The 25,576-nt window shown below is 34.4% G+C and overlaps 1 protein-coding gene across 1 annotated transcript; it reads left to right on the top strand.

Annotated features, from left to right (window-relative positions):
• Window positions 1–260: 260 nt before the first annotated feature.
• LOC135077821 (uncharacterized) lies at window positions 261–879 on the top strand. Its single transcript, XM_063972360.1, has 2 exons — window positions 261–343; window positions 446–879. Exon 2 carries the CDS (start codon window positions 449–451, stop codon window positions 857–859), a length of 411 nt encoding a protein of 136 aa, XP_063828430.1. The 5' UTR covers window positions 261–343; window positions 446–448; the 3' UTR covers window positions 860–879.
• The last annotated feature ends 24,697 nt before the right edge of the window (window positions 880–25,576 follow it).

Here is a 25,576-nt window from a genome sequence, read left to right as displayed (position 1 = left end):
CATTTTTTTTTCTGTTCAGTTCAAAGGTTACCTGGCAGAGAATGCCCGATGTATGCCTTATGTACCAACTTTGTGATATTAAAATATAAATAAATAAATAAATGTAGTTACAACTATTAATGTTTATATCCTAACCAATATAAAAACGAGTAAATCTTTCGTTACTTTCTCAGTACCTGTTTATTATTGAATGTGTTATGGAAAAGATTGACAACCCTAGTAGCTGGACTTGAAAAATGTTAAGTTTGCAAGAAATTAGAATCCGATCAGATTATTATATTTTTTTGTCATTCATTTACTTTTCGAGCTCGGTTGAAGCGGTGTGCAATTGCATCACAAAATTGTAAGTATAATTTGATTCAAATTAAAAGGTTATTAAAAAAAATATCTATTTCCTAATAATGTGTGTAACGTATTTTATAATTATGTTATTTTATTGTTACAGAAAATGTCCGACTGCGAAATTGTGTTCAACCAGTACGCACAAGACCCATTTGGAGCTGCTAGTGCGTTCAGGCCAGTTTGCCCTGAGCTGTACCAGCCGAGCCCCGCCGTGCCCGTGCCCGTGCCGCGGGAGCGGCAGCCCCGGCGCAGGAGCCACCGCTGCAAGAAGTCTCGGCTGCGCAGAGCTTCGTACGTGATCAACAACGAGCATCAGAGGGGGACTCGTCTCATCAAGATAAAAGTGATCGATATAAGTGGAGAATTACCCGATACATCGAACATTGAATGCGATGAAGAAAATGTAGTGTTAAGTGCACAATATGTTGTAAAAGACGATTTGGACGACATAATGGACGATACGGAAACGGTAATAAAAAAAATATGTAAGAAAATAAGTGACAATAATAGTTATTAATGTATTGAAATATTATTAGTGTATGTTATTATAGCGTAATATTATGTTAAAATAAAATAAATGTTTATTTCATAATTAATGTGTTTCTTTATAATGTCTAATCTTTTAATTCCATAGGTAGGTTAGTAATAATTTTGATAGGTACACATTACACATAAAATAAAAAAACAAAAGTTTTTTACACCATGTTTTTATTCAAAATGTAAATTATTGTCTACACACCATTTTTTAATACACAGAACATTTTTTAAAGCGCAGCATTTAATATTTCTATGACTTAAACAATTTTTAAAACTATCTTTAGAATAAAGTTCATGAAGGCATTTTAAATTAGGAATATTTTGATTGCTAATGTCTAGTACATTTTCATGCTCACTCAATTCTTTGACCCACTTAATTTTTTCCTCGCCCTTTACAATAATTTTCTTATTTTTCAAATGAGGTTTTATAATTCTGTGGAATTCTCTATAGTCAATGATGCCTTCGCTCCAACGATGTCCTCTATTCTTTTCTATCCACCTCACATGTCGCTTCTCTTCATCAGTTAGCGCAAAAAAAGGATATGGTGGTTTTATTAAAAATATTTCTGTATGTTGTTGAGTAGCTAAAGCTAATTCTTTGATTATAAATTTATTATGTTTATCTTTAAATCCTTGCAAATCCAAGAATATTGTGTTACAGTTCATGATATTTTTTTGACAATATTACTCAAAGGCTTATACTCAAATATGCAATCGTTTAATAGTAAACAGTAAGCAGCCGTTTGGTCAGGAATTTCTTGATCTGACTCTATTTCAACTCTTACATCAATGGAACCTTTTAATGTTTCGTGTTGACGTGAGCAGTCAATCACAAATAAAGGAGCTACGTCTCTGAATTCCTTCAAACTCATCAACGGCTCTGGTCGACGTCCGTGATAAGACTGTTGAAATCTTGCGTACTGTTCGTATAATAAAGTAATCTTATCTTCTGAGAAACTAACATTTAGCCCTTCATATGGATAATATGATGAGTTTAAAAAAACTCTTATGTCACGCACATGACAATGATCAAACTCGGCCATTGACAAATCACTCCTATGTTTTCTATTTGTTTGTAGAGCTATAATAACATATCGCGGTTTTTCCAATTGAGATGATGTTTTGATGGACCACGTATGTTTACGTGTTTTTGGCAATAAAGGATATTCGTATAAGTCCCAATTGCGGAATGCTAAAGTGATAGCTCGATCTTTTTCCAAATGTTTTAATAGATTGATTCTTTCACGGTCTGATACTTTAATATGAGGAACCCGCCAAACAATTTTATTAATTAATATATCTTCTACAACTTCACCCGAGTTTAACTTCAAAGCGTTGAGATTTGTATTGCTTCGCAACAGCACTAGCTCATGTTTACAGTTCATTATGATTTTTTCATAATCTTCAGCAAAACCCAACATTTTGTTCAAAGGTATAGACGCAGAGAATGTACCATCGCCAACATTAGTTGTGCCTGTAGTTGACCATCCCCAAGCTCTCGCGCTTTTGGATTCATTTTCATTCAAGGATAGATATGACTTCATGGTTGTTGTAATACCTGCATTTTTAACTTTATCTATTTCTATTCCATTAAGTTCATATCGGATATCTTGAAATAGAAATAATATCGGATTATTTACAAAATGCACACTGGATACTTTTTCTTTTTTGCTGTTGTAAACGTTCACTTTGCCTTCGATATATAAAGTGCTGAGTGACGGTAACACATACAAGTCTTGTTGATTTATAGGTATTCTTATTTCATCATTCTTGTTGAAACTTGTTACATACGGTTTGTATGAGTGATATTCAAAACTTTCAATGCTGTTATCGTACGACGTTTGTTGAGATATATTTAAAATATTCATTTTAACAAACCTATTAACTTTAAAAATTCCTTATTGCTTTTAGTTAGCCTTTTTTTCAGCTGCACCGGTGTTCTTTTACGGGAAGTTCTTTTAGGACTGACTTGAATGCATGAGGTTGTTGGGTATTTATTGAAATTGATCATTTTGGTCTAAAATGTAAATACAACTGCACTTCTTCACCGCGTAAATTAATTTGGTTATTTTCTCCGTCCAGTAAACGTATATTAATCGCAGTAATTGAACTTTGATTAACTGGAAAATATATTAAATTCTTAGGTATTTCAATAATCCGATAACCAGGTGGTACGTTAGGAACAAATTCATAAATAATATGACTTGCTTTTCCATTCACAAAAGATCCACTAATCACATCACATTCGATGCGCACGATGGTTGTAGGTAGAATACTGACAGGGTACTGAGATTCAGTGCTTATATGTGCTTTTATTTTTTCCTTGCCGAATCCCAAAACTGTACCAAGTGAATTATTTTTGTTGAAATGAACTTCTTTAGAACAAAAAATGGTTGTCTTTAAAGTGTTATTATTACAAGTCAATTTTAAGACAGCGTTTTTAATATGACCTCTTAAATAATCACAAATATCTTGAAGTTCATATGATCCTTCTGGTATTTCGATAACTTCACTCTCATCATAATAAAACTTATTATTTCTTTCATCGATATTAGGTATCGAATTAAAAGTAGAAAAATACAAAAGTCCACATTCATAATCTCCGCGTAATTCTAAGGGTGGTGAGTAATCTGTTATTAAAGACGCTCCTCTCCCAGTGATAGACACAGTGAAAGACATGTTTATACTGACAATTTTATTTACTTTATTACATATTTAAATGATTTTTCCAATAACTTTTTAAAAATTTCAGACAAAGGTGACCACAGTTTGTAGTGCCAAAAGTTTGATGTTGTAAATAGTTATAGTTGACAGGTAAGTTATCTAAATATTTCATTAATTCTAATGGTGGCTTTAAATTACCAAAACTATCATAATATTCAGCGTAATTATTCTGCTTGACGTAGGCTACCCAATGGGTTCCAGGGTTTTTGGAACTATCCAAATTTAGTATTCCACACTCAATTTTTCTAGGTTTTGATGGTAATTTGTCTCTCATAAAAACACCTCGAAAGAATGGAATATCGTTAGCGTGTTCTAAAATATCTAGATTGGTGAGTGCACGTCTGGGTAGCCTCTTTCTCAGTTTTTTGAAGGGTTCAAATATAAACCGGCTCCCTTCTTATGAGGTTTGATGTAAAGGCCTTTTCCTAGTGCCACTGCTTCCATCATCCTGTTGTGTCGTTCCGCTTCCTGAAGATTTTTTTGAGCGGCTTTCGAATCATTAACAGCTTTTGCTATACCTGCAGCTCCTCCAGCCAGAGAACCCAAAGCCGACAATCCCGCAAAAATAGGGATAAGTGGTAAAAGCCCTCCACATTTTGGAATAGCAATACGGCGTGGTAAACGTATTCCTTTTTTATTTGTGAATACTTTCTTTGCTGCCGCATAGGCATATTTAATGGCTGATTGATTGTCTATAGATTTCAATTTTTTTAATTGAGATCGTATTTTTTTCACACCCGACATAAACGATTTGACACCAGCACCAGCCTTCAGTTTTGCTTTCATAGCATTTTTTACTATCCATGATGCGATTTTTTCTCCTTTTCCAGCATCTTTTGAATTTAGTCTCTTTTTCGCCATATTTAAAAGTTCTAAGTCGGCTTTGTGTCGATTGTTTAAATCACTGTTTGAATAAGCAATGTCGTGGTACATACACGCGTTATCCAATTTGTTTATACCACGATCACCTTTCTGCAACCTTTTCTGAAGTCTTGTTCCGGGGCCACAAAATTGATATCCAGGTAAATGTAACTCAAAAGGTAAATTGTCTATTAACTTATTAATAATACCACTGCCTTCCTTCATCGATAAATTTAAAGTGAATGCGAAAAATAAGTTTGCTTAATATATATATACACATTTACTGTACTAATTCACTCTTATCAACCCAACTGTTTTCTTTATTACTTAAACCTAACCATTTTACAAAAAGTTTACTTCCCTTTCTTTTAATAACTTTTTCAATCAGATAATGATCGGGATACTTAGTTCTTTGTAATTCGTATTCGTAAAACGTGCCTAAAATTATTTGCCTGTGTTTATCTTCAATTGTATATGTTTCAGGATTTGTTTGATTAACTTTTACTACACGAAAAATTTCCGTTGACCAGTTAGGGGTATAACCTTTATAAAATTCTCCTTTATATTTACTTATGCGAACAAAATCACCAACTTTTAATGTTGATCTAAGATTTTTTTTCTGTTTTTGGGTTTTAATTATGTTTGATCTAACTAAGATATGATTAGAGGTATTAACATCGACAGGCTTAAATTTCGTTATTCTATGCACAGTATTGTTATACTCTTTCACTACAGAGTTTATATTGTTTCCTAGCCATATATAACGTCCATGTAAACTAAACAGTTTGTAAATATGAGATTTTATCGTTCTTATTACACGTTCTACTATAGATGCTTTTTTTACAGAGTATGTGGAATAGTGGTTTATTTTATATTTTTTCATTAATTGTTTAAATATATCATTATAAAACTCTGTTCCTAAGTCAGTTTGCAAATTTTTTGGCTTTCGTGTGGAATCCAATAAAATATTTTGCATTGCAGTCGAAACACATTTTTTTGTTTTCGATTTTAGAGGACTAATCCATACATACTTGGATAGAGCATCTATTACAATAAGAATATATTTATATCCCTTATTGAATTGAGAAAACTTTTTAAAATCCATAAGATCTGCTTGCCATAAATCATCTATTCCTTTTATAATTGTATGCCTACGAAAAAAATTTCGTCTCGCTGCTTTGTGAAGCTCGTTAACTATGTCTAGTTTACTCATTTTTACTTGTTTTTGCTTCAATCATGCGATCGATTTCGTTTTTTGTGTAATACAATGTACTTAAATTACTAGAAGTTAATTTTTCTAAATTGTTTAAGTAAATTTTTAAATTACTTTGGATTTTTTTCATTTCATTTTTAAGTTCTTTAATGCATCTATCGACATATTCCTTATTCACAGCTTCATCATCATTTTCAGGAGTTTGTAATCCCTTTAATCGCGAAGATTTCAAATCGAAGTCACCTGTATCTGATTTAACTAATGTTTCAGCGAGCGTGTCAATAAATTCAGATAGTCGTAAACGTTTATGTACGTGATGACCAAATTTATCAATGTTCATTGCAACCTTTCTGCTTTCTCTGCTCAATTAAGACTGCTGTATTAAGCTGATTGATGATGTTTATATTTCACATTTATTATACCAGCTTCGGACAGTTCCTCGATTATTGCATAAATTTCATTATCTACTCCAGTGTTGCCAGCTTCTCTTGATGCGAGTAGTAATTTTAATCGTTCGACTAATTCGTTTGGATCGTCCCAATAAACCAAATCGGTATCAGATTTTACTTTTTTAAAATATCAATACCTCGCCCCTGTGAAACACTTTCCATGCTACTAGTTACGTTTCGTGCAAATTTAAATAATGGTTTTATTACATTCGTATATTTAAATCCCTTATTACTATTGACTGGTTTGGATGCATCCCAATTTCGCCTATGTGCATTAGTGTCTATAAGTAAAAGTTTATAGTTTTCCAAATCATCCTTTGAAACAATATCTAGATTTGGAATCTTTTTATACAATAATTCCTTTAGACCTTGAGTGTTTTCCATGACTCGATTTCCGATTTTTAGTGTTCGACCATCATCGTAAACACGTGATTTTCCAAGCATAAGTTTCCCTCGTTCATTTCTAACGCCATAAGGCACGTCTTTCATCACATCAGATGACGTGGACCATGATAATGATGCGTTTCCAACACTTGATGGAGAAGACTGAAGGGACTTAAATGAATTCTCGCTCACGTTATGCTCTTCAGGTGGCGATGTCGTGAGGGTTTTGTCAGATGTTCGAAAAACGTCATCTGTCGAGTTTTCTTCTTCATCTACAGATTCTTCATAATCTTCGCTTTGGGAGTTCGATGACTCGCTTTCACTGTACTTAGCTCTTTTTATAGAATGATATTGCTCAGTTTCGTCTTCGTTTATTTTCTGTTTTTCACAAGGTTTGTTTGCCAATCGATTAAGTGGATCAACAATAGGCTTAAACATCGTTTCCAAAGCAACGTCATTAGCACTTTTAGCATTTTTTATCATCTTAACTTTCCTTTTTACAGCTTTTGCTGATTTAACAATTTGTTCCTTTAAATTTCTGTTCATATTAATAAGTTTCCACTCAGCATGAAATCACAAATGAAACTGATTAATTACCAATATAACATCTATTTATGAATGTTACACCACCATTGTTAGTCGACTACTATGAACGTATCGAATGCCATTCTATAATATCCCTTATTTCGTTCACAGTCTTTGTTGATTACGACATAACTGTAAGGTTTTCTCCAAACAGTAGAGCACATTTCGCGGAACTGAGTCCATGTCATATCAGATCCTACATGTTCTTCATAAACATGTTTCAAATTTATATCGTCTTGCTTAAATAATATTATCAAATTGGAATTGTCCCTCACAAGTTGTTTGGGTATTTTAGTGTAAGTTTGATTAATATAAAAACAATCAATATTTTTATGGCGACCCATTGCAAAATAGTCCCTGATGTTATTTTGGTTTTCACAAGCAACGTCATCGAATATAATAATTGAGTCAGGCAAAGCTTCATGCGGGCTCAATATTTCACTGTTATGATTATATTTGTAATAAGATATGCCTGCAACCCTATTTAACACGTGTTCTAAAAATATGTATTTAGGTTGATACAAAGATTTAGAATACACGTAAAGGTTACGAAAACGCGGACCATCCTGATGTAACAGTAAGCTAATAACTAAATTTGTCTTTCCGCAATTGGATGGACCACAAACAAGGCTGCGTATAGTGTTAGGTAATAGTTTACCATGACGTTTTGGTACAGTTGATGACACAGGACCAACACATTCTAATTTTAACGAGTCTTTTTGCTTCAGGAACTTCATTTATCTAATTAAAAGGTCCGCTGTGCTGCAATAGCTTAATTATAATGACAATATTCATCGCGTTAAAACATTTAAATAGTTCAGTTTAAAGAAGTTCATTAGCTCTGGTAAGTATAATAAGGTGCGCAGAATCCATGCATTGTAGTTCAAGCAGTCATGGATAATATGTTTTCTGATTATTACAATCGTTTGGTATGTATTGGGCATGACTAATTCACTTTTTTCGAATGAGCGATCGAAGAGAGCGAATGGTGAAGAAAAAAGTGAATTAGAATGCCCAATACATACCTACTAATATTGTCCCTCTTCATCGAGTCTATTTACGATTATTTTTTTAAGGTTTATCTCGCAAGAGAGTGTTTACTCAATCACTATACGTTATAAAAGAAACCTAGTAATTCATTAGAAATAAAGTAATTTCAGGTCATCCGCTTTTTCCAACTGTAATCTCCTTATTTGTGAAGTTTTTGACTGGAAGTTATTGCCAATTTGCCGAAACGTTTCCGCGGAATGAAAACTGTACGATTTTCACAAAGCACTTCTCAGCGGTGCGTAGGCGGGGGAATCGTTTGAGCTATGGACAGTTTGGACAGTTTTTGCACAGTTGAAGTTAATATAGGAAGCCCACCTTTAATTACTTAAAAATTCTAATCTTCGGTCGTCCTTTAAGCCGAAAGAAGTCCACTGCTGGACAAAGGCCTCCCCCAAGGATTCGCACAAATATCTCGGAATCTTCGGTATAGTATCATATTTTTTATCCGAAGCAATTAAGTACTTACTGCAATTTGACATTAGCAAAAATTAATTTAAATCATTATATTTTCTACGGCACTTCAAAATGACAGTACAATGCGGAGAGAGATCTAAAGAGAAAGAGTAACCTTATTTTTAATAAGGAACTGGTAAACTGATAAAAAAAAACAATTGAAGGAGCACATACGTTCAATGAGGACTATCGAATTTGTCCTCACCAGTTAGCGTCATGCATTGGTAGAGTAAGTAAGGACTACCATTCACTAGTGGCTAATACAGTAGCGCCAACTAGTGAGTGCTGAAGCGGTAGGAGGACTCTCACTTATATGTACTTACCAGGATTAACCAGCCAGTGGTACAAACTGTTTCAATGTAAATGCCCTCATTTAAAAGCAAATCTATTTACATAGACATAAGCATACACCTTAACCAATAAGGTGGACCGACGACATCATAAAGGTAGCAGGAAAGCGCTGGACGCAGACCTCTACCAACCGGGTAATATGGAAGGCATTGGGGGAGGCTTATGTTCAGCAGTGGACGTCCTATGGCTGAGACGATGATGATGATGATGATGATGAACCTTTGGTCTACAGAGGTCTCTAACTCTTACACTTTTTTTCTTGCATTATCAAGGTATCCCCACTGACTCTACTCTCATTGTGATTTACACCCCAGAATGCTGTAGCAGACGTTTTCAAGTTAGCTCCGGCTATGATGAGTCATTGGGTCAATTAATCGTTTTTGCCCCACAACTTACCCGCAACTGGAAAGCCTATTTGAACTATGTTTGTTAGGTAACGACAGTGTTATTCAGCTACGGAGTGATTTGCAAAACTGACTTTGCTAGACATTCATTCTTTAAGGTATGACCCATACTTATCAACCCAGAAAGGCACAACACCGTAATACCTTTCGTGTGCTGTTAACCGCGAGGCGTTTATGTTACAGTGCGGATAAGAGTGTGCGTTGCAGTACAGAGTTTCATATAAAGGATACTGACCGCATCGAGTTGATACGGTTACTATCCGTTTCCGGATTGATAAGTGTGCTTCGTCCTTTATGGTGAGTGGATTTTTATTCTGCTCAAGCTTTATTTTATGCTCTCATTCAAGTAACTTGTGAAAAAAAATCTGACGAACATTTTACGAATATGTGACATACCGGTACCTTCGTGGAATCGGTTATTTCAATTTTAGCGCGAGGTTTTTCTTCGAATTTAGGAAAACCTGGCCGCAAAAATGTTAACCATTTATGAAAAAAAGAAATTCCATTAGCGTTTTGTGTACCTATGTTGGGTTGTTTTATCAATTATCAAGTACAAAAGTAACTCGTTTGAGTTTTGCGAAAATGCTGTGATTTTAGGATTTTCTCATTAAATCAAACATTTTGTCGAAACGGATGTGTCGTGCTCTTTGTCAAGTTTAAAAAAATGTTTTTACATAATGGCGATTCATATTGAACAATTCAAATATAACTCCTAGAAGATAGACCTTTCAGGCAAAATATTACAGCTCAAAAGATGCTATTGCGTACATTTTCATATCAAATCACACAATAACTGCCGAAAAACATGTTACACTGGTAAATACGAATCCTCAACATCTGGTTACGCGTGTGCACGAAATTGAATATTACTTTCGGACTATTTGATCGTAAGCAAAACATTTGAATATGCAATAACTTCCGCGTTTGAGAAAAACCCTGCCAAAATCTCTTTTATACGTGCAAATAAAAAATAATGTTGGGAATTTGAGATGACATCCGGCAAATAGAGCAACATATAACATTTTTTGTGACGTATGTATCCATTTGCGAGTTAATAAACGTTTACGTCATTCTTGTAAATGACGTAGGCATTTTAAAGACTACGCTTTGAGGGCAAAAAAAAATACGCATTCAAAATGAGGCTTTAAGCTTACACTCATAAGCTACCTCAATTAAGTTGTTAACTGCTACACGTACGTTACATTCATAATTACGTTGTAGGTATACCAGTTTGTACCTAATAAAGATAGCATTCAAGTTCATACATCATCGTGGACTATTGTGGTGTACTCGTACTTTAGATGAATTAGGTAGGTACTCCTTACGCAAGAATTCTTGTATGAAACATTAGTAGGTATTTGTGTACTAAAAATACGAGTACATAATGTCAATCCATCGTTTATGCCTGCTTCTGTAGCCCTTTCCATAGCGTCACACCAACCGGTTGGAGCTTTGAATAATACGCGATATCGTCTTTTATTTAATAACTTCATTTTATTTACTGAAAAAGGGACATCAGAATTTTGGGTAATCAAATTAATTAGGTAGGTATATCTGTGTAAATTAAGTTCTTTGATTTTCAATGACACTTAACTTAGAGGGCAGACACAAGCCAAGAATGAAAATTTATAAAGCGTGAAATCTATTCCAAGTAATGAAATTCTAGATGTTAATCTTGGGAACTTAGTTTTGGGTTATTACTTTGAAAATTCTGTAAACACAGGCTACAGTTTTCTCTAAGTTTAAATTAATCGCAACTATTCTCAAATTTCTCAAGTTTGGACGGGTCTATTATTTGGTATGAACCTTTCTCAAGATAGCATCTGAATTGTTATCATTTTACGTTATTATTGTTATGGTCGTAGCAGTCTTGTATTAGATTAGATGGCGGGCGATAGTTTTAATATATTATGGGTAGATAATATAGGATTAGACTTTCAACAAAACACCGAACGCCTGCCAAACTATACACGGCATGCCTCTACTCGTATGACTGTTTATCGAAATACATTTTATTATGAAAAACTTTTGTACTGTAAATTAATTGTATTTATTTATTTAAGACGACCAGCAACAAATATACGAATAAGGGTTGAAAATTACATTTCTCTTAGAGCAAGGCAGGGTTTCCAATCGTTTTCATCGCGCCGTGCACGGTCACGACACCTTACCCTTTAAAAAAGATACAGTTGAAAGAAATAGGCACCTATAAAATAATGATAGTTGATAGTATGTAGTTAGGTTAGGTAGATAGGAACAAAAATTAAAACATCTATCTACAAGACGCACCAGGGCGCCGTGGCGCACACTTTGGAAACCCCTGTCTTAGAGGTTAAATGTAGAGTTAAGATAAAACATTTATTACATTCTTGAATGAACACTATAGTGTGCAAGATATATTTGTGAAGGCATGTGTAGATTAATTTCACGAACCAAAAGGCCATTAGAAAAACGCTTAAAGCATTTAATCGTCCTTCGTAAATTATTGTCTGTGGTTTAATCTAACATATCCTAAATTGCAATAAAATAAATTAGATCTCTCAAATCAATCTGTAGGGCTTTGGGCAGATATATTGGATTAGTGCGAGCATTGTTAATTTGAAGTGAGTAATAGGTTCAAAGATACTATGTATTTTAACGAATTTTTACAATGGTAGCCTATCCAAGCATTCCCTTTAAATGTTACTTAAATTTTTTTCTTGCATTTCCAATTATAATGAGTTTTCTAATTATCTCTAAGCACGGAAATACCATAAAGCTCTTGCTCTTTGTGTATGGCGGGAATAGTCGAGCTTCCATTATAATTATTGCCAAAAAAAAAAAATGAAATCTTTGTTCAAAAGGATACTGTTCGTCACCATAACGATGAACACACTAATAAATTATACTATTACTTAACATTCTAGTCAATAATTCCAATTAAAGTGCATCTTAATTTAGATAAAGATCTTGAAAAAACTCATACACAAACATAGACTAAGGACCATCAACTAGGTTCATTCATTACAAATCGTCTAGAGATATTTTAACTTGATACTCGATTTAATAGTAATAATATCAGAACACAAAGGGACACAAATGGATTATTTTGAAAAGGGCAATTTATCATCCACAATCCAGATCGAGTGTTGTAATTTCAAACTAAGCTATTCGTTTGCATTAATATTGGATTAAACAGATTGTTGTCAAAGTTTTGCTGCTGCCGCTAATCAAAATAATACATTTTGGTAGAGTTTATTATTGAGTTTAGTTATTTTCGTTGTCGCCTTCCCCTTTTTCGTCTGGGTTATCTGGAAGATAGTGTTTTCGTGCACTGCGTCGCACCAATAATATCCAAGCTAATTGTACCTACCATAACTTGGAAAAGCTAGGCAGAACGAGTGCAAATATTTAAAGCTGAGTTGCTACCATACTTACCATACTAACCATACTTAATCATAACAGATATTTTTGTATGGAGTTTGTCCGATTTTCGACATTTAATAAAGTTGAAGTAAGATGGTACACCGCAGCCTACAAACTGAACGTTTGTAGTTTTTTCTATATATTTCTGGATTAAGCCTTTCTTCCTTAGTCTTTTGACTTAATTCATCATCTACATCTTCATCAACAGACCTTTACAGTCCACTGCTGGACTTTGAGCCTCCTCCACTATAGGAGGGTTTTGCCATAATCCCCACGCTTGGCAAGCGGGCGTTTCTCAGAGAGCTCTTCTGCCCGTTCGAAATGTATTCTATGTACTCTGCCGTCACCAAACTTTGTTAAACTTAATTATTATTATTTTTTACGTTACAATTGGATTATAAAAGTCCCAGTTTGAGAATCTATGGGAAGCTAGATCACTACCCTTGCACGTTTCACGTCCTAATCTCCAAAATTATAATACACTATAAATCACAAACGTTTAAGTGACGCTTTGTTCGGTTGATTCATTTTATTGTAGCCCAACAATGTTGTCTACAATTATTGGAAAATGAAGCTGCCCTTTATGCTAGATTTAGATAGTGTGTAGGGTAGAAACTTACTTAGATATTATTTATTGGTTTGGAACACACGTGTGAGAATTTCAAGCCAACTTCAAGCTTTGGCGATTAAATACTTCTTAGAACATTAAGCTCATTATAACATCTTTTAGCTTTCGGTAATTAATATTTAGGAATTAATTAACCCTTCAAACCCCGCGAATCAAGCCACAATAGATAAATCAATTCTTAGTACACGGTCATGCGACCGCTTTAGGATTGATGAGTTAGATTAAAAAACAAATGGGTACACGGCATATTACTCACATAACTAAATAGAATTAAGTATCAATTGAATAATTTCACTTTTGAGCAAGTTAGATTTGATAAAAAGTAACAAAACAAAACGCTGAAATAAAAGATAGAACTTAATTTAGTTTTTATGAATATTGGAACAAAAAGTTTGTTTTCTACATTGGGGCATTGGAAAATAAAGTCCAATGCGCCCATGTTTGATTGGCTCATCGCGTTCGGCACGTTCCGCAGATTGCATTACAAACAAACCAAATAGGATTCTCAAATCTTCGTTGTTTATTTATATGCCAATTTCCGGGTGAGTGAGGGCATAGTGAGGGCATCACCCTCGGTCTATTTCGCAAAACCTAATTTTACTTGTGGCTGGAGGGTAGCTGCGGTAGTTTAAATTAAATTTCTAGTGTGATATGGGATAAGAAACGTTTATGTTGTAGAATAAGGCGAGAAGCAATGAGATTTAGAGGCTCTATTGCGGTTTACATACACTTCCGTAGTCTATGGTCGAGTGGATACAAAGATAAATTGATTTAGTAGGTACCATAGAGGCACAAGGCATCTGTGTCGTAAATCGTTCAATGTGCCCCACTGTGGGCAGAAACAAGTCTTTAGTCCCATTGAGATATATCAGATCCCAGTAGAAACTTGGTCAGAAAGTGTAACCCTTGTTGTGACCTTAGTTGTTACCTACATTTTACACAAGGAAATCATATAACTCATCAAAGTCTGATGACTAGGGGAGGTTGGTGTAACTGTGTATACTTGATTCAGAAAAAAACTCGGTTTTAGACGACCATAACAGACTTTTAGCATCATACAATCAGATGGTGATGGCAATTTTATCGCCTATGTTTTAAGATACGGCGATAATGTCTTAACTCTGAAAAAATATATTTTTCTTTAAGGTTTTCTGTTCAAAAATTTTATTGCTGGTGTATCTGTCCCTAAATTAAAGGTTTCCAGTATCAAAAGGAATCACTATTTTAAGAATTACGTTAAGACCGAATAATAAGATTCTACTAGAAACTAATTTCATTACTGAGCTCAGGATTTCTAGGAAATACCTACTCAAATCGAACTTGTAAGAAGTAAGAACTCCGTTTAAGTAGAATAAACGAAAATTAATTATGTTTAAGGTTAGTCGAAAAAAATATATTTTGGGATTGCTTACTCGTAGTGATTAAAGTCGGTATCTTTATATCAACTTCCTGTTAGTCAATCTTTTATGTTTTATCTCTTACAAAAATTTTGAAAAATATCGAATTATCTTGGGTTAAAAATACAAATGAGAGTAATTTAAGAATTGCTTTTCATGACACAGTTTCACAGCTACTCTCGTATACCTAATTAATACATTTCCAAAATTAGTTGGCGCGTACTGTAATGATTGTACTTGAAAAACTAATAAACAGTGTCTTTGGAGATGTTTATTTCTAAGTGGGCGATAATTTATGCTCTATTGAAACAGTTCTAGTTAATCGAAATTAGTTGGAAGCTTCTGGAAGCAAGGTGCCCAGAGACTTAATTGCTCCAAGTTCGCTTCACTTTGTATTCTCAAAGAGAATAGAAAGTGCTAAGTTTTGATCTACTTCACTTTTGTTAGTCTTCGTCTGCAGGGACAATTAATGATTAAACGAACTTAAAAAGTGAAGTTTTATCATAATTATGCGAGGGCTTTGTCCGAAGAGATTAGAAATAAGAACTATGTAGTATCACGTACGGTGATGCCAGTTTACGCACTGTTAGTTGAGGATATTTTTTTTTTTTTTGTGGGTATCTCACTTTACATCCTATTTGACATTGGTATCCGTCGTCAGTTAGTTTGGAGTAGTAATTTGTATTTTTTATCATTTCACTAATATGGGGGTTTGTGTTTTTAATAATATACATATATGATTGTTAAAGACGGGTGGGAGGGTTTCTAATCTCTTCGGACAAAGCCCTCGCATAATTATGATAGAACTTCACTTTTTAAGTTCGTTTAATCATTAATTATGCTCGTGCTTTGTCCTCGAGATTAGAAATAAGAACTATGTAGATTTTGAGAGAACTGATGTGAAATGATAATAAAAACAAAGCTGTTTATTACTTTGCAAAAATAATAAATCATTAGTAAGAATACAATGCTTGTTTTATAATTACTATTAAGTGTGACATAACTGTCGTAGTTACCCGAGTGAATACTTTCGTATAATTGATAATTATTATTAAGGGTAAGTAATTAAAGGCAAGTATAATTAGCTGTTATATTAGCCATAATGTAAGTGGGAAAGTTAATTATTGTTTCCCAAATCAATTGTCAGTATTAGGTTCTTCTGGCAATTAAATGTTGATTGTTATTTCTGGACGCAATAGGCATTCTATTAAAGAATTTGCCCAAAGTAGCTATTTGAAATAACGCTCCAACCGGGGGTAATTCTGATAATCAAGATTAATTCCTAATGTATGTGCTCTAGACGAGGCAGCATGCCTCGTGCTGTGAGTGGTGAATATCAAGGTGTCAATATCACAAGCCTGCAATGTTAATTGAACTAAACTTGTGACTAAACTAAGTGCTCGGTGTTAGAGCGGTAAACAATTTCGTAAGCAACACTTTGCACAAAATGCTTGTACATGACATAAATTGTCAAAACAATACCAAGATTGATTGTTGTGAACTTGGGTGCGATGTCGTGATTAAATTGAATATTTGTATGCATAATATTTGAATGCTTATAAGGAAGGTTTGAACAATGTGTGTAATAATTACACTAACAAATGACAGTAAAATGGCTAATTTCTCAATATTTTAAATTTTTTGGAAACCATAATATCTGATTATGTTTCCAATATGACAGCCAAATTAAAAGACAAGCTTATTACAGCTATCGAAATTCACAATTTTTTATTAAAATAGTGGAATCTAATACCTCAATGAATGATAGTTATGGTAAAAGTAAAACAATTTCCTTGAACAATTATTGTACTGCTTGATCATCAGACAATGATGAAGATATAATATCCATAGATAGATGAAGATGTAATCTTCGTTTTATATGAGACATTTAGACACATGTAGCGTTTTTATTTTTATCCAATTAAAGAAACAAAGCTAGACTACATTATAAGGGTACTGCTAGTATACCCGTCGCTTGATCACATGTGATTTTTGCAATGTATGTGTAATACAAAAAAGGAAGGAAACCGCAGAAATAAGCTTGACCTTGTTGTCTTAAAATTTTAATTGCGTATGCATCAGGGTACCTATCTAATTTAGGGTATATAACGATAACGAATTTAGCAAAATTAACGATGCCACGTTCTCCAAATGCAAAAATAATAAAATGGTGAATTTGGTAATGTCGAGTCCATACTAATATTGAATGGACTCTTCAAGATTCGGTATCTACCATGCTATTATCTAGATAAGATAGATCATTAGATAGGACACATCATTGTGTATTGATGATTATAATGATTTTTCTAGTTTCGCATCATTGCCACAATTATTTTTATTTGTGTTAAGTGGGGGGAAACTGCACGCCATCTATGCGGTGTACAAAACTGAATTTCATTCTGAGAAACTGAAAATTTTGAAGATCCTTAGTAAATACTTTTAGGCCAAGAAAGGTCAATGTTTGGAATCTTTGCAGATTAATTCTTATATTATTTTTTTAATATTAGATAATATTAATAAAATAAAATAGATGTTGGACCATGGGTCCTCAGAAGTTTCCCCGTAACACGCCGTCCCCCATCCCGTAGTTGAGACATCGGAGTACTATACAGTGTGAGTCACGTTAAAGTGTACATATGAAAATAGATGAAACTAGACCTATTTTTATCGACAAAAAAGAGGTCAAAAATTTTTTGAGATTTTTTTTCATTTTTTTATAGAATTTTTTTTCTTCCAATTACTTATTGTAAAGAAAACGTAATAACTTTTAAACTAAGCGGTATATCCTGATAAAATAAAAACAGTAATAATGCTAAATAACAGGAGATACTAAAAAAATACATAAAATACACAAAAAATGCCAACAAATAATAAAAAATGATACTTTTTAAAAAAAATCTGCTTAAAAATTAGTGTTTTTTTTGGTTATTTTATAAATTTCTCCAAAAAATTCCCCTATATCCGGTGGTTTTTATTACTTTGTATTATTTTCTATCGTATTATCTTTGTAAAACCATAAATCACATGTCTCTATCCCTATCACAACGTTTGCAATGATCGTTTGAACAAAGGCCTGCCACAACATTTTTCTCCGCTACAGGTAGAGACAATTTTAATTTTAACTAAAATGCTTATTTTACTTCGAAATCTTTTGTTTTTATTTGAAATGTAACTTGTCTTTATCAAAATTACAAATCTAGAGCCATTTTCAGTTTTGTTGTTAACGAAGCGTTGAATGGCGCGCCCGGAGAGGCTTAGTTCAAACGATCATTGCAAACGTTGTGATAGGGATAGAGACATGTGATTTTTCGTTTTACGAAGGTAAGACGATAGAAAATAATACAAAGTAATAAAAACTACCGGTTATAGGGGCATTTTTTGGAGAAATTTATAAAATAACCAAAAAAAACACTAATTTTTAAGCAGATTTTTTTCAAAAAGTATCATTTTTTATTATTTATTGGCATTTTTTGTGTATTTTATGTATTTTTTTAGTATTTCCTGTTATTTAGCATTATTACTGTTTTTATTTTATCAAGATATACCGCTTAGTTTAAAAGTTATTATGTTTTCTTTACAATAAGTAATTGGAAGAAAAAAAATTCTATAAAAAATTAAAAAAAAATCTCAAAAAATTTTTGACCTCTTTTTTGTCGATAAAAATAGGTCTAGTTTCATCTATTTTCATATGTACACTTTAACGTGACTCACACTGTATTTCATGACACTTAATATAAGTTTATGAATAGCCTGATATAATTGCAATTTTTCTATGTCCGAATATAATCATGTATTATGTGATTTATACTGACATTTATTATTGGTTGTGAGATTGAAATCACATAACTCTATCCTAGTACAACAGAGTCACTTATTACTAGTGACCACTGATGGTAAAAATTTAAAAGCCAACCGACATATTTTACGAGATTCAACTGTTGCGGTTCTGAGCTGGATGCGGCTGGTGCGCTCACGAGCATGACACGTGATGATTGTTTTGAAAGTCAGGAGGTCAAGTCCTCTGTTTTCATCGGTTGTCTGCCTTTCGGGGAAGTCCCTTCAAGGTTAAATTCGTATAAGAAAGGACTTTTTGGTGGCTGCTGATTTGATTTTGGGATTCAATTCCAGATCAGCCCCAAACTTTGAAGTTCGCTAGGCAGTTTTTCGTGTTTTGGAAAGTTTTTATCAAAAGACATGGCGTAAATCTTCGGTGTTTGTAATAAATAAATAAATAGATGAGTCTTTTAACAATTTCACACAGCGCCAGCTGGCCCCAAAGTAGGTAATAATTGATCTTATCTTTAATAAGTCTAAGTAGAATTACGTTTTTTCTGATAAGGAATTCTTAGTAGACAGTCGAGAAAATGCGATTGGCATCGATAAGAAATTCATATTAAGGTAATTGTGTTGAGGCTTGTCCTACACAGGATCATCACCAATATTACAATCTTATCATGAAGGGGCGCAGCTGTTTCAGACCAACAGCGTTGCAGGTGTCGAATCTAATTGATTTCTAGTTTCAGCAGCAGCGGAAGCGGCGCAGATGTCAACGAGAGCAGCAGCGTCGGCGGCGGCAGGGTTCGAGGCTAAGGGTTCTGAGTCCAATGTTTCGATAGCCACTAATGGTTTTTCACCTGCTAACGATTTGGCGTGTATCATATCACCACCCGGTAGTGTGGATATAAACCCATCAAATTATGTCTTATTAAGACAACTCCCAATTTTTAAACAAGTAGGTATGCATTATTGCATTTTTTTTTAATGTGATATGTACTTTTACCAGTATGGAACAGCCCTTTTGACTGCCTGCTAAAATATGTAGCGGGTAGGTAACAACTTAACACGAATTATCTGCATGCCTAGTAATATTAACGTTCATATCAATTTAAAATTAAATATCGCCAAATTGTTATCACCGAAAAAACTTAGACTTGAACTTACTTGACTTGAAGAATTAAGTAGGTAAGACAGTAAAATTACAACCCGTTGTAGTTGCCCGCAATACCGTAAGTATCGTAATATTTTTAGGATTCTGCGTCTGATTTAGAGGGTAGGTATTGTTGATAATACCGCAAACCATCATATTATAAAAATCACACAGCTCCGCAGTATGGTAGTATGGGTAATTATTATTTAAAAAAATAATTAACTTCGAACATCTGATTTAGAAGTAGGTTATTAATGCAAAGTTTTTAGTGCCGCAAACCCTTAGATATAGAAACCCTTAGATATAGATAAATCATTACATTACGAACGTCTGATTTGGAGGCAAGTATATATTAATATCGCAAACTGTCAGACAAAAATAACCACACAAATTAAATAACGTGACAACCCGTGTACGGTTGCCCGCAATATGGTAGTATGTGTAATGATAATATTGTATTAAGTAAATATAATTTACTGTATTCGTCTGAATTAGAGGTAGGTAATAACTCAAACGTTAAAACGCAAATCGTCAGACAAAAACCACAACTAGCATAACGTGACAACCTGATATGGTTGCCCGCAATATGGTAGTATGTGTAATGATAATATTGTATTAAGTAAATAGAATTTACTGTATTCGTCTGAATTAGAGGTAGGTAATAACTCAAACGTTAAAACGCAAATCGTCAGACAAAAAACCACAACTAGCATAACGTGACAACCTGGTATGGTTGCCCGCAATATGGTAGTATGTGTAATGATAATATTATAATAAAAATAATTTACCGTATTCGTCTGAATTAGAGGTAGGAGTAGAACTCGAACGTTAAACCGCAAACCCTCAGACAAAAAACACAACTAGCATAAGAAGACAACCCGGTATGGTTGCCCGCACCATGGTAGTATGTGTAATAATAATGGATAGAACTTACTGCATCTGTCTTCTTCTTCGTTTGGTTGAAGGCGATGAACTTGCGTTTTTTCTAATTGTCTGAATTAGAGGTAGGAGTAGAACTCAAACGTTAAACCGCAACCCCTCAGACAAAAAACACAACTGGCATAAGGAGACAACCCGGGATGGTTGCCCGCACTATGGTAGTATGTGTAATGATGATGTTCTTCTTCTTCTTCTTTTGGTTGAAGGCGATGAACTTGCGATTTTTCCAATTGTCTGAATTAGGGGTAGGAGTAGAACTCAAACGTTAAACCGCAAACCCTCAGACAAAAAACACAACTGGCATAAAGAGACAACCCGGGATGGTTGTTCGCATTATGGTAATGTGTAATGATGATGTTCTTCTTCTTCTTCTTTTGGTTGAAGGCGATGAACTTGCGATTTTTCCCAATTGTCTGAATTAGGGGTAGGAGTAGAACTCAAACGTTAAACCGCAAACCCTCAGACAAAAAACACAACTGGCATAAAGAGACAACCCGGGATGGTTGTTCGCATTATGGTAATGTGTAATGATGATGTTCTTCTTCTTCTTCTTTTGGTTGAAGGCGATGAACTTGCGATTTTTCCAATTGTCTGAATTAGGGGTAGGAGTAGAACTCAAACGTTAAACCGCAAACCCTCAGACAAAAAACACAACTGGCATAAAGAGACAACCCGGGATGGTTGTTCGCATTATGGTAATGTGTAACGATGATCTTCTGTTGAACCGCTTGAACGACGTTCAGCACCCCATATCTTCTGCTCCAATTTATTTATTTTCTTTAGCAAATGTTCCTTATCCTCATTTGACGTTTTTCGTTCGGCATTTTGACGACACAAAAACACTATTTTTAACACTGGGTACGTATTTAAGTAGAAGAAGTGCGAACTGGCAGAGCACTGAATCGTGACTGGCGACGGATACCAATGTCAATTTATTTATTTATTTATATTTATTTATTTATTCATGAATAGAACGGTAGTACCAATTACACTATTCAAACAAGACGTAACAAAGCTCAGAATAACATTCAAGTAATTAAAAACAATTTAACTTAACTTAATTTAGGAAAAGTACATAAATCAGATGCGATTATTTTCACAGTAACCCAAACATTCTGCTAGTAACGTACTCCACCCCTCTGCAAATACGTCACATTTTGGGTTTTGGTCCAGGAAACGATTGAGAGCACTTAATGTACGTGGTATAAGTGATTTCGATCTTGAAACCGTACGACACGGAGGAACAGCAAACAATGCATGCCTTCGACCACGATAATAGTTGTTGGGTGCGAACAGCCTCAGTAATTGATTGAGTAAGCCAGACATGTTAAGTCTGCCGTGTAGCAGCTTGAGGATGAAAACAATTTGTTGCATAGACCTCCTAACTTCCAACGAGTTGTACCCAAGACACCCAAGAATAAACGAGGTGGGATATAAATATGGATAGTATCCATAGACACGTTTATAAAGAAATCTTAGAAAAGCCTTTTGCACCTTCTCCAACAATAAAATATAGGTGACTTCATAGGGGTTCCAAACACACGCGCTCGATTCCAGTTTACTGCGAACAAGTGAGTTGTATAAAAGCTTTATAACACACTGGCTCCGGAAATTGCGAGCATTTCTGAGGACAAACCCTAGTCTTCTGAAAGATTCTCTTGCCGTTATCGTCATGTGATCATGAAAGGTGAGCTTCCGATCGAAGGTGACTCCCAGATCTTTGACAACTGATGATCTTGTTATTTTATCTCCGTTCAGTGCATACTCATGATGAATCGGAAGCCGCCCTCGACCAAAAGTCATAACTTGACATTTGGATACATTAAACTCCATTCCATTCTCCAGGCTCCAATTGTAAACGGCGTTGACATCAGCCTGGAGAGAAGTACAAACATCCATTGTTTTGATTTCGGCAAAGAGCTTGAGGTCGTCTGCGTAGAGGAGACATTTTGCGTGCCTTAGGACGGTAGGGAGGTCATTTATCATTATTAGAAAAAGTAATGGCCCTAGAATTGATCCTTGACTAACTCCAGATCGGGTGTGGTAAGGTTGAGACTCATATATTCCCAGCCTTACAAATTGCTGTCGGTCCCTGAGGTAGTCTGCAAAAAACTTCAATAGTTTGGGTGCAAACCCCAAGAGGCTTAGTTTGCCAAGGAGGATGTCGTTGTTGACTCTATCGAAAGCCTTGCGGTAGTCGAAATAGAGTACATCCACTTGCTTACCTTGATCCAATTTAGTTGAAATAAAGTCAACCAGAGCCGATAAATTTGTATCAACTGATCTCTTGGCTCGAAAACCATGCTGTTGTTCACATAGATATGTTTCTATTTGGTCATAAATGCATTTATGCAAAATACTTTCAAAAATTTTTGCTGGAGAGGACAGAATCGCGATTGGGCGGAAATCCTCGACCGACGATTTAGCCGTGCCTTTTGGGATCGGGGAAACCCTGGATATCTTCCATTGCGGGGGATAGATACCATGCTTTAAGGCAAGATTGAAAATGTGACATAGTGGCTCGATAAAGTATTTTTTTGCTGATTTCAGCACGAATGGGGGAATATTATCCGGTCCCATTGAGCTGTTTGGTTTTAGTTTTTTAAAACCAGAGTCAACGGCCTCCATGGTAAGATCAGACATAATATTAAGGTAGTAGGAGCTTTTGGAATGATCCTGACTAGACGCAGTTTCGGCACTCAGAACAGGAATTTCTCTATGAAAAACACTAGCAAAGAAGTCCGCAAAGGCCTCCGCTGCATCCACGCCGGTGTGATCTTTACCTTTGTAGATAATCTTGGGCTCAAAACCGCCTTTAGATCGCAGGTTAGTAACATGACGCCAGAAATCAGTTGGTTTAATTTTGATAGTATTCTCAATTCGTTGGAGGTATTTGTTATATGCTTCAACCGTGCGTAATTTTAGCGATGACCTAAGCTCTGAAAACTTCGTGTAGATCTCATGACATTTAGTATGTTTCCAGACTGTATGTAATTTAGACTTGGTTTGACAGTCGCGAACAATGTCACTAGTAAACCAAACTGGATAACGTCTCACCACTTTTTTACGTTTTTTTTAGGAGTGCAAATATTGAATATGTCATAGGTTATTTGATAAAATAGCTCAGTGGCTTCACGAACATCACTAGACTGTGTGACACTGTCCCAAGAAACCCCAGCTAGTAGTAGTCAAATAGGATGTAAAGTGAGATACCCACAAAAAAAAAAAAAAATCCTCAACTAACAGTGCGTAAACTGGCATCACCGTACGTGATACTACATAGTTCTTATTTCTAATCTCGAGGACAAAGCACGAGCATAATGATACAAGTTAGGGGAGACCGAGGATAGTTGTAACACAGGTGATTTGTTCCAAAGTGTATTTATCTGAACCATGACATTGTATCGAGCCATCAACTTCGCGAATTCGTTGCTCTTTCGAAACTTCACAGTTTGCATGACATTGTCAGCTTGCTAACTGTCATAGGAGCAAAGAAATCGGCTTTGTTACAATTCACCTGTGTTACAACTATCCTTGGTTCCCGTACAAGGTGATCTCTCTACGTAAGGTGACCCTGCGGTCAAACGTCAACCTGTTGTTTTCGAAGGTCGGACGATTCTCTTGCTCAAATTAGGTAAAGTTGGTACATAATCTTGTTAAATTCGACAACAAAGTCCTTTCTTAAGTTTAGAAGGAGATATCTTCTTGTTTGAAGTCACTTGGTCGAAATCAAGACCACTTAGAACATTAGGTGCTATTCGTGCGGGTGCTAAGTGAACTACGTCGAAATCAAGACGTGGAAAAAGCCCAAAATGAAAATCGTACGTGACCTCATTATAAGAGGCCAATTTGATGAGGTAATTTTATTTGTTTTTAAGTTGTTTTGTATTTTTTATGGTACCAAATAAACATTTTTTATTTATAAAAACCTCAGCGTTGTCCATCTTTTGATAATTTTAAATTAATGAGATAAATTGCTTAAGCCTGAGTTTGTGATCCTCATAGAAAATGGTTAAACATGTATTGTTTCATAATCAAACGTCCAAATTGCTCTGGGAATGCTTGTATTATATTTCTTTGCAAGAAATGAATTGATAATTAAACTATGTACATAATAAAGAGGTATTGTTACGTATAATTGTCGACCAAGCTCAAAAGGATCTCACTTCTAGGATCCACTTAGGCTGTATTTATTCAGGACAAAACCACGTTTTACAATAAGTCATTCTACCCTACTTTATATTCATTGAAAATATTGTGTACAAAACACAATTTCAGTTGTATAATTTCAGCAGTCCAATGAAGGAAATATTTTTGAATATTCATATTGGTGTTGTCCATAAAGCGGTCATAATAATGTGCGGCTACATAACGAAGTTTACCACACAACGGGCCCGATTCTGAAAATGTTCTTTATTTTTACTTTTAATTGACAAAAAGAATTCTCGGTTAGGTTATTAAAATAGAGAAAATATTTCCAAAAGTTTCACTACATTTTCTCCAAAAATATAAATGTACCTACTTAAATAATTTAGTCTTTAATTTCCAAAAATCTTCGCGTCAAAGTACGGATCAAACTTTATTTTATGTAAAAATGTATCTACCTAACCGTACTACATAATATAAAAATATCAACAACACAAATTTTTTATTATATTATGTAGTTACAACTTTATTTATTTTTTTAGCATAATTTGATCATATTATTTTATTAAATAAAGAAGTAAAGTTTTGAAGTCGGTTAAATTAAAAATATTTCTCATATTTTTATTAACATTAAGGATTAGCTATTACAGTGAAATATTCGGAATTGAGCCCAACGAGAACTTTATGCCATAAGTTATGTTTTCTTTTGCATAATGATATTTTAGAAGTCTAGGTAGAAATTTGGCAGGGCTTTTACATGATATTATCAGAATGGCACTTC

This window comes from Ostrinia nubilalis, chromosome 14, assembly GCF_963855985.1.
Source record: "Ostrinia nubilalis chromosome 14, ilOstNubi1.1, whole genome shotgun sequence".
Classification (NCBI taxonomy): Eukaryota; Metazoa; Arthropoda; class Insecta; order Lepidoptera; family Crambidae; genus Ostrinia; species Ostrinia nubilalis.
Note: the sequence above shows the minus strand (reverse complement) of the source record. Positions and strands in the feature narration are given on the sequence as shown.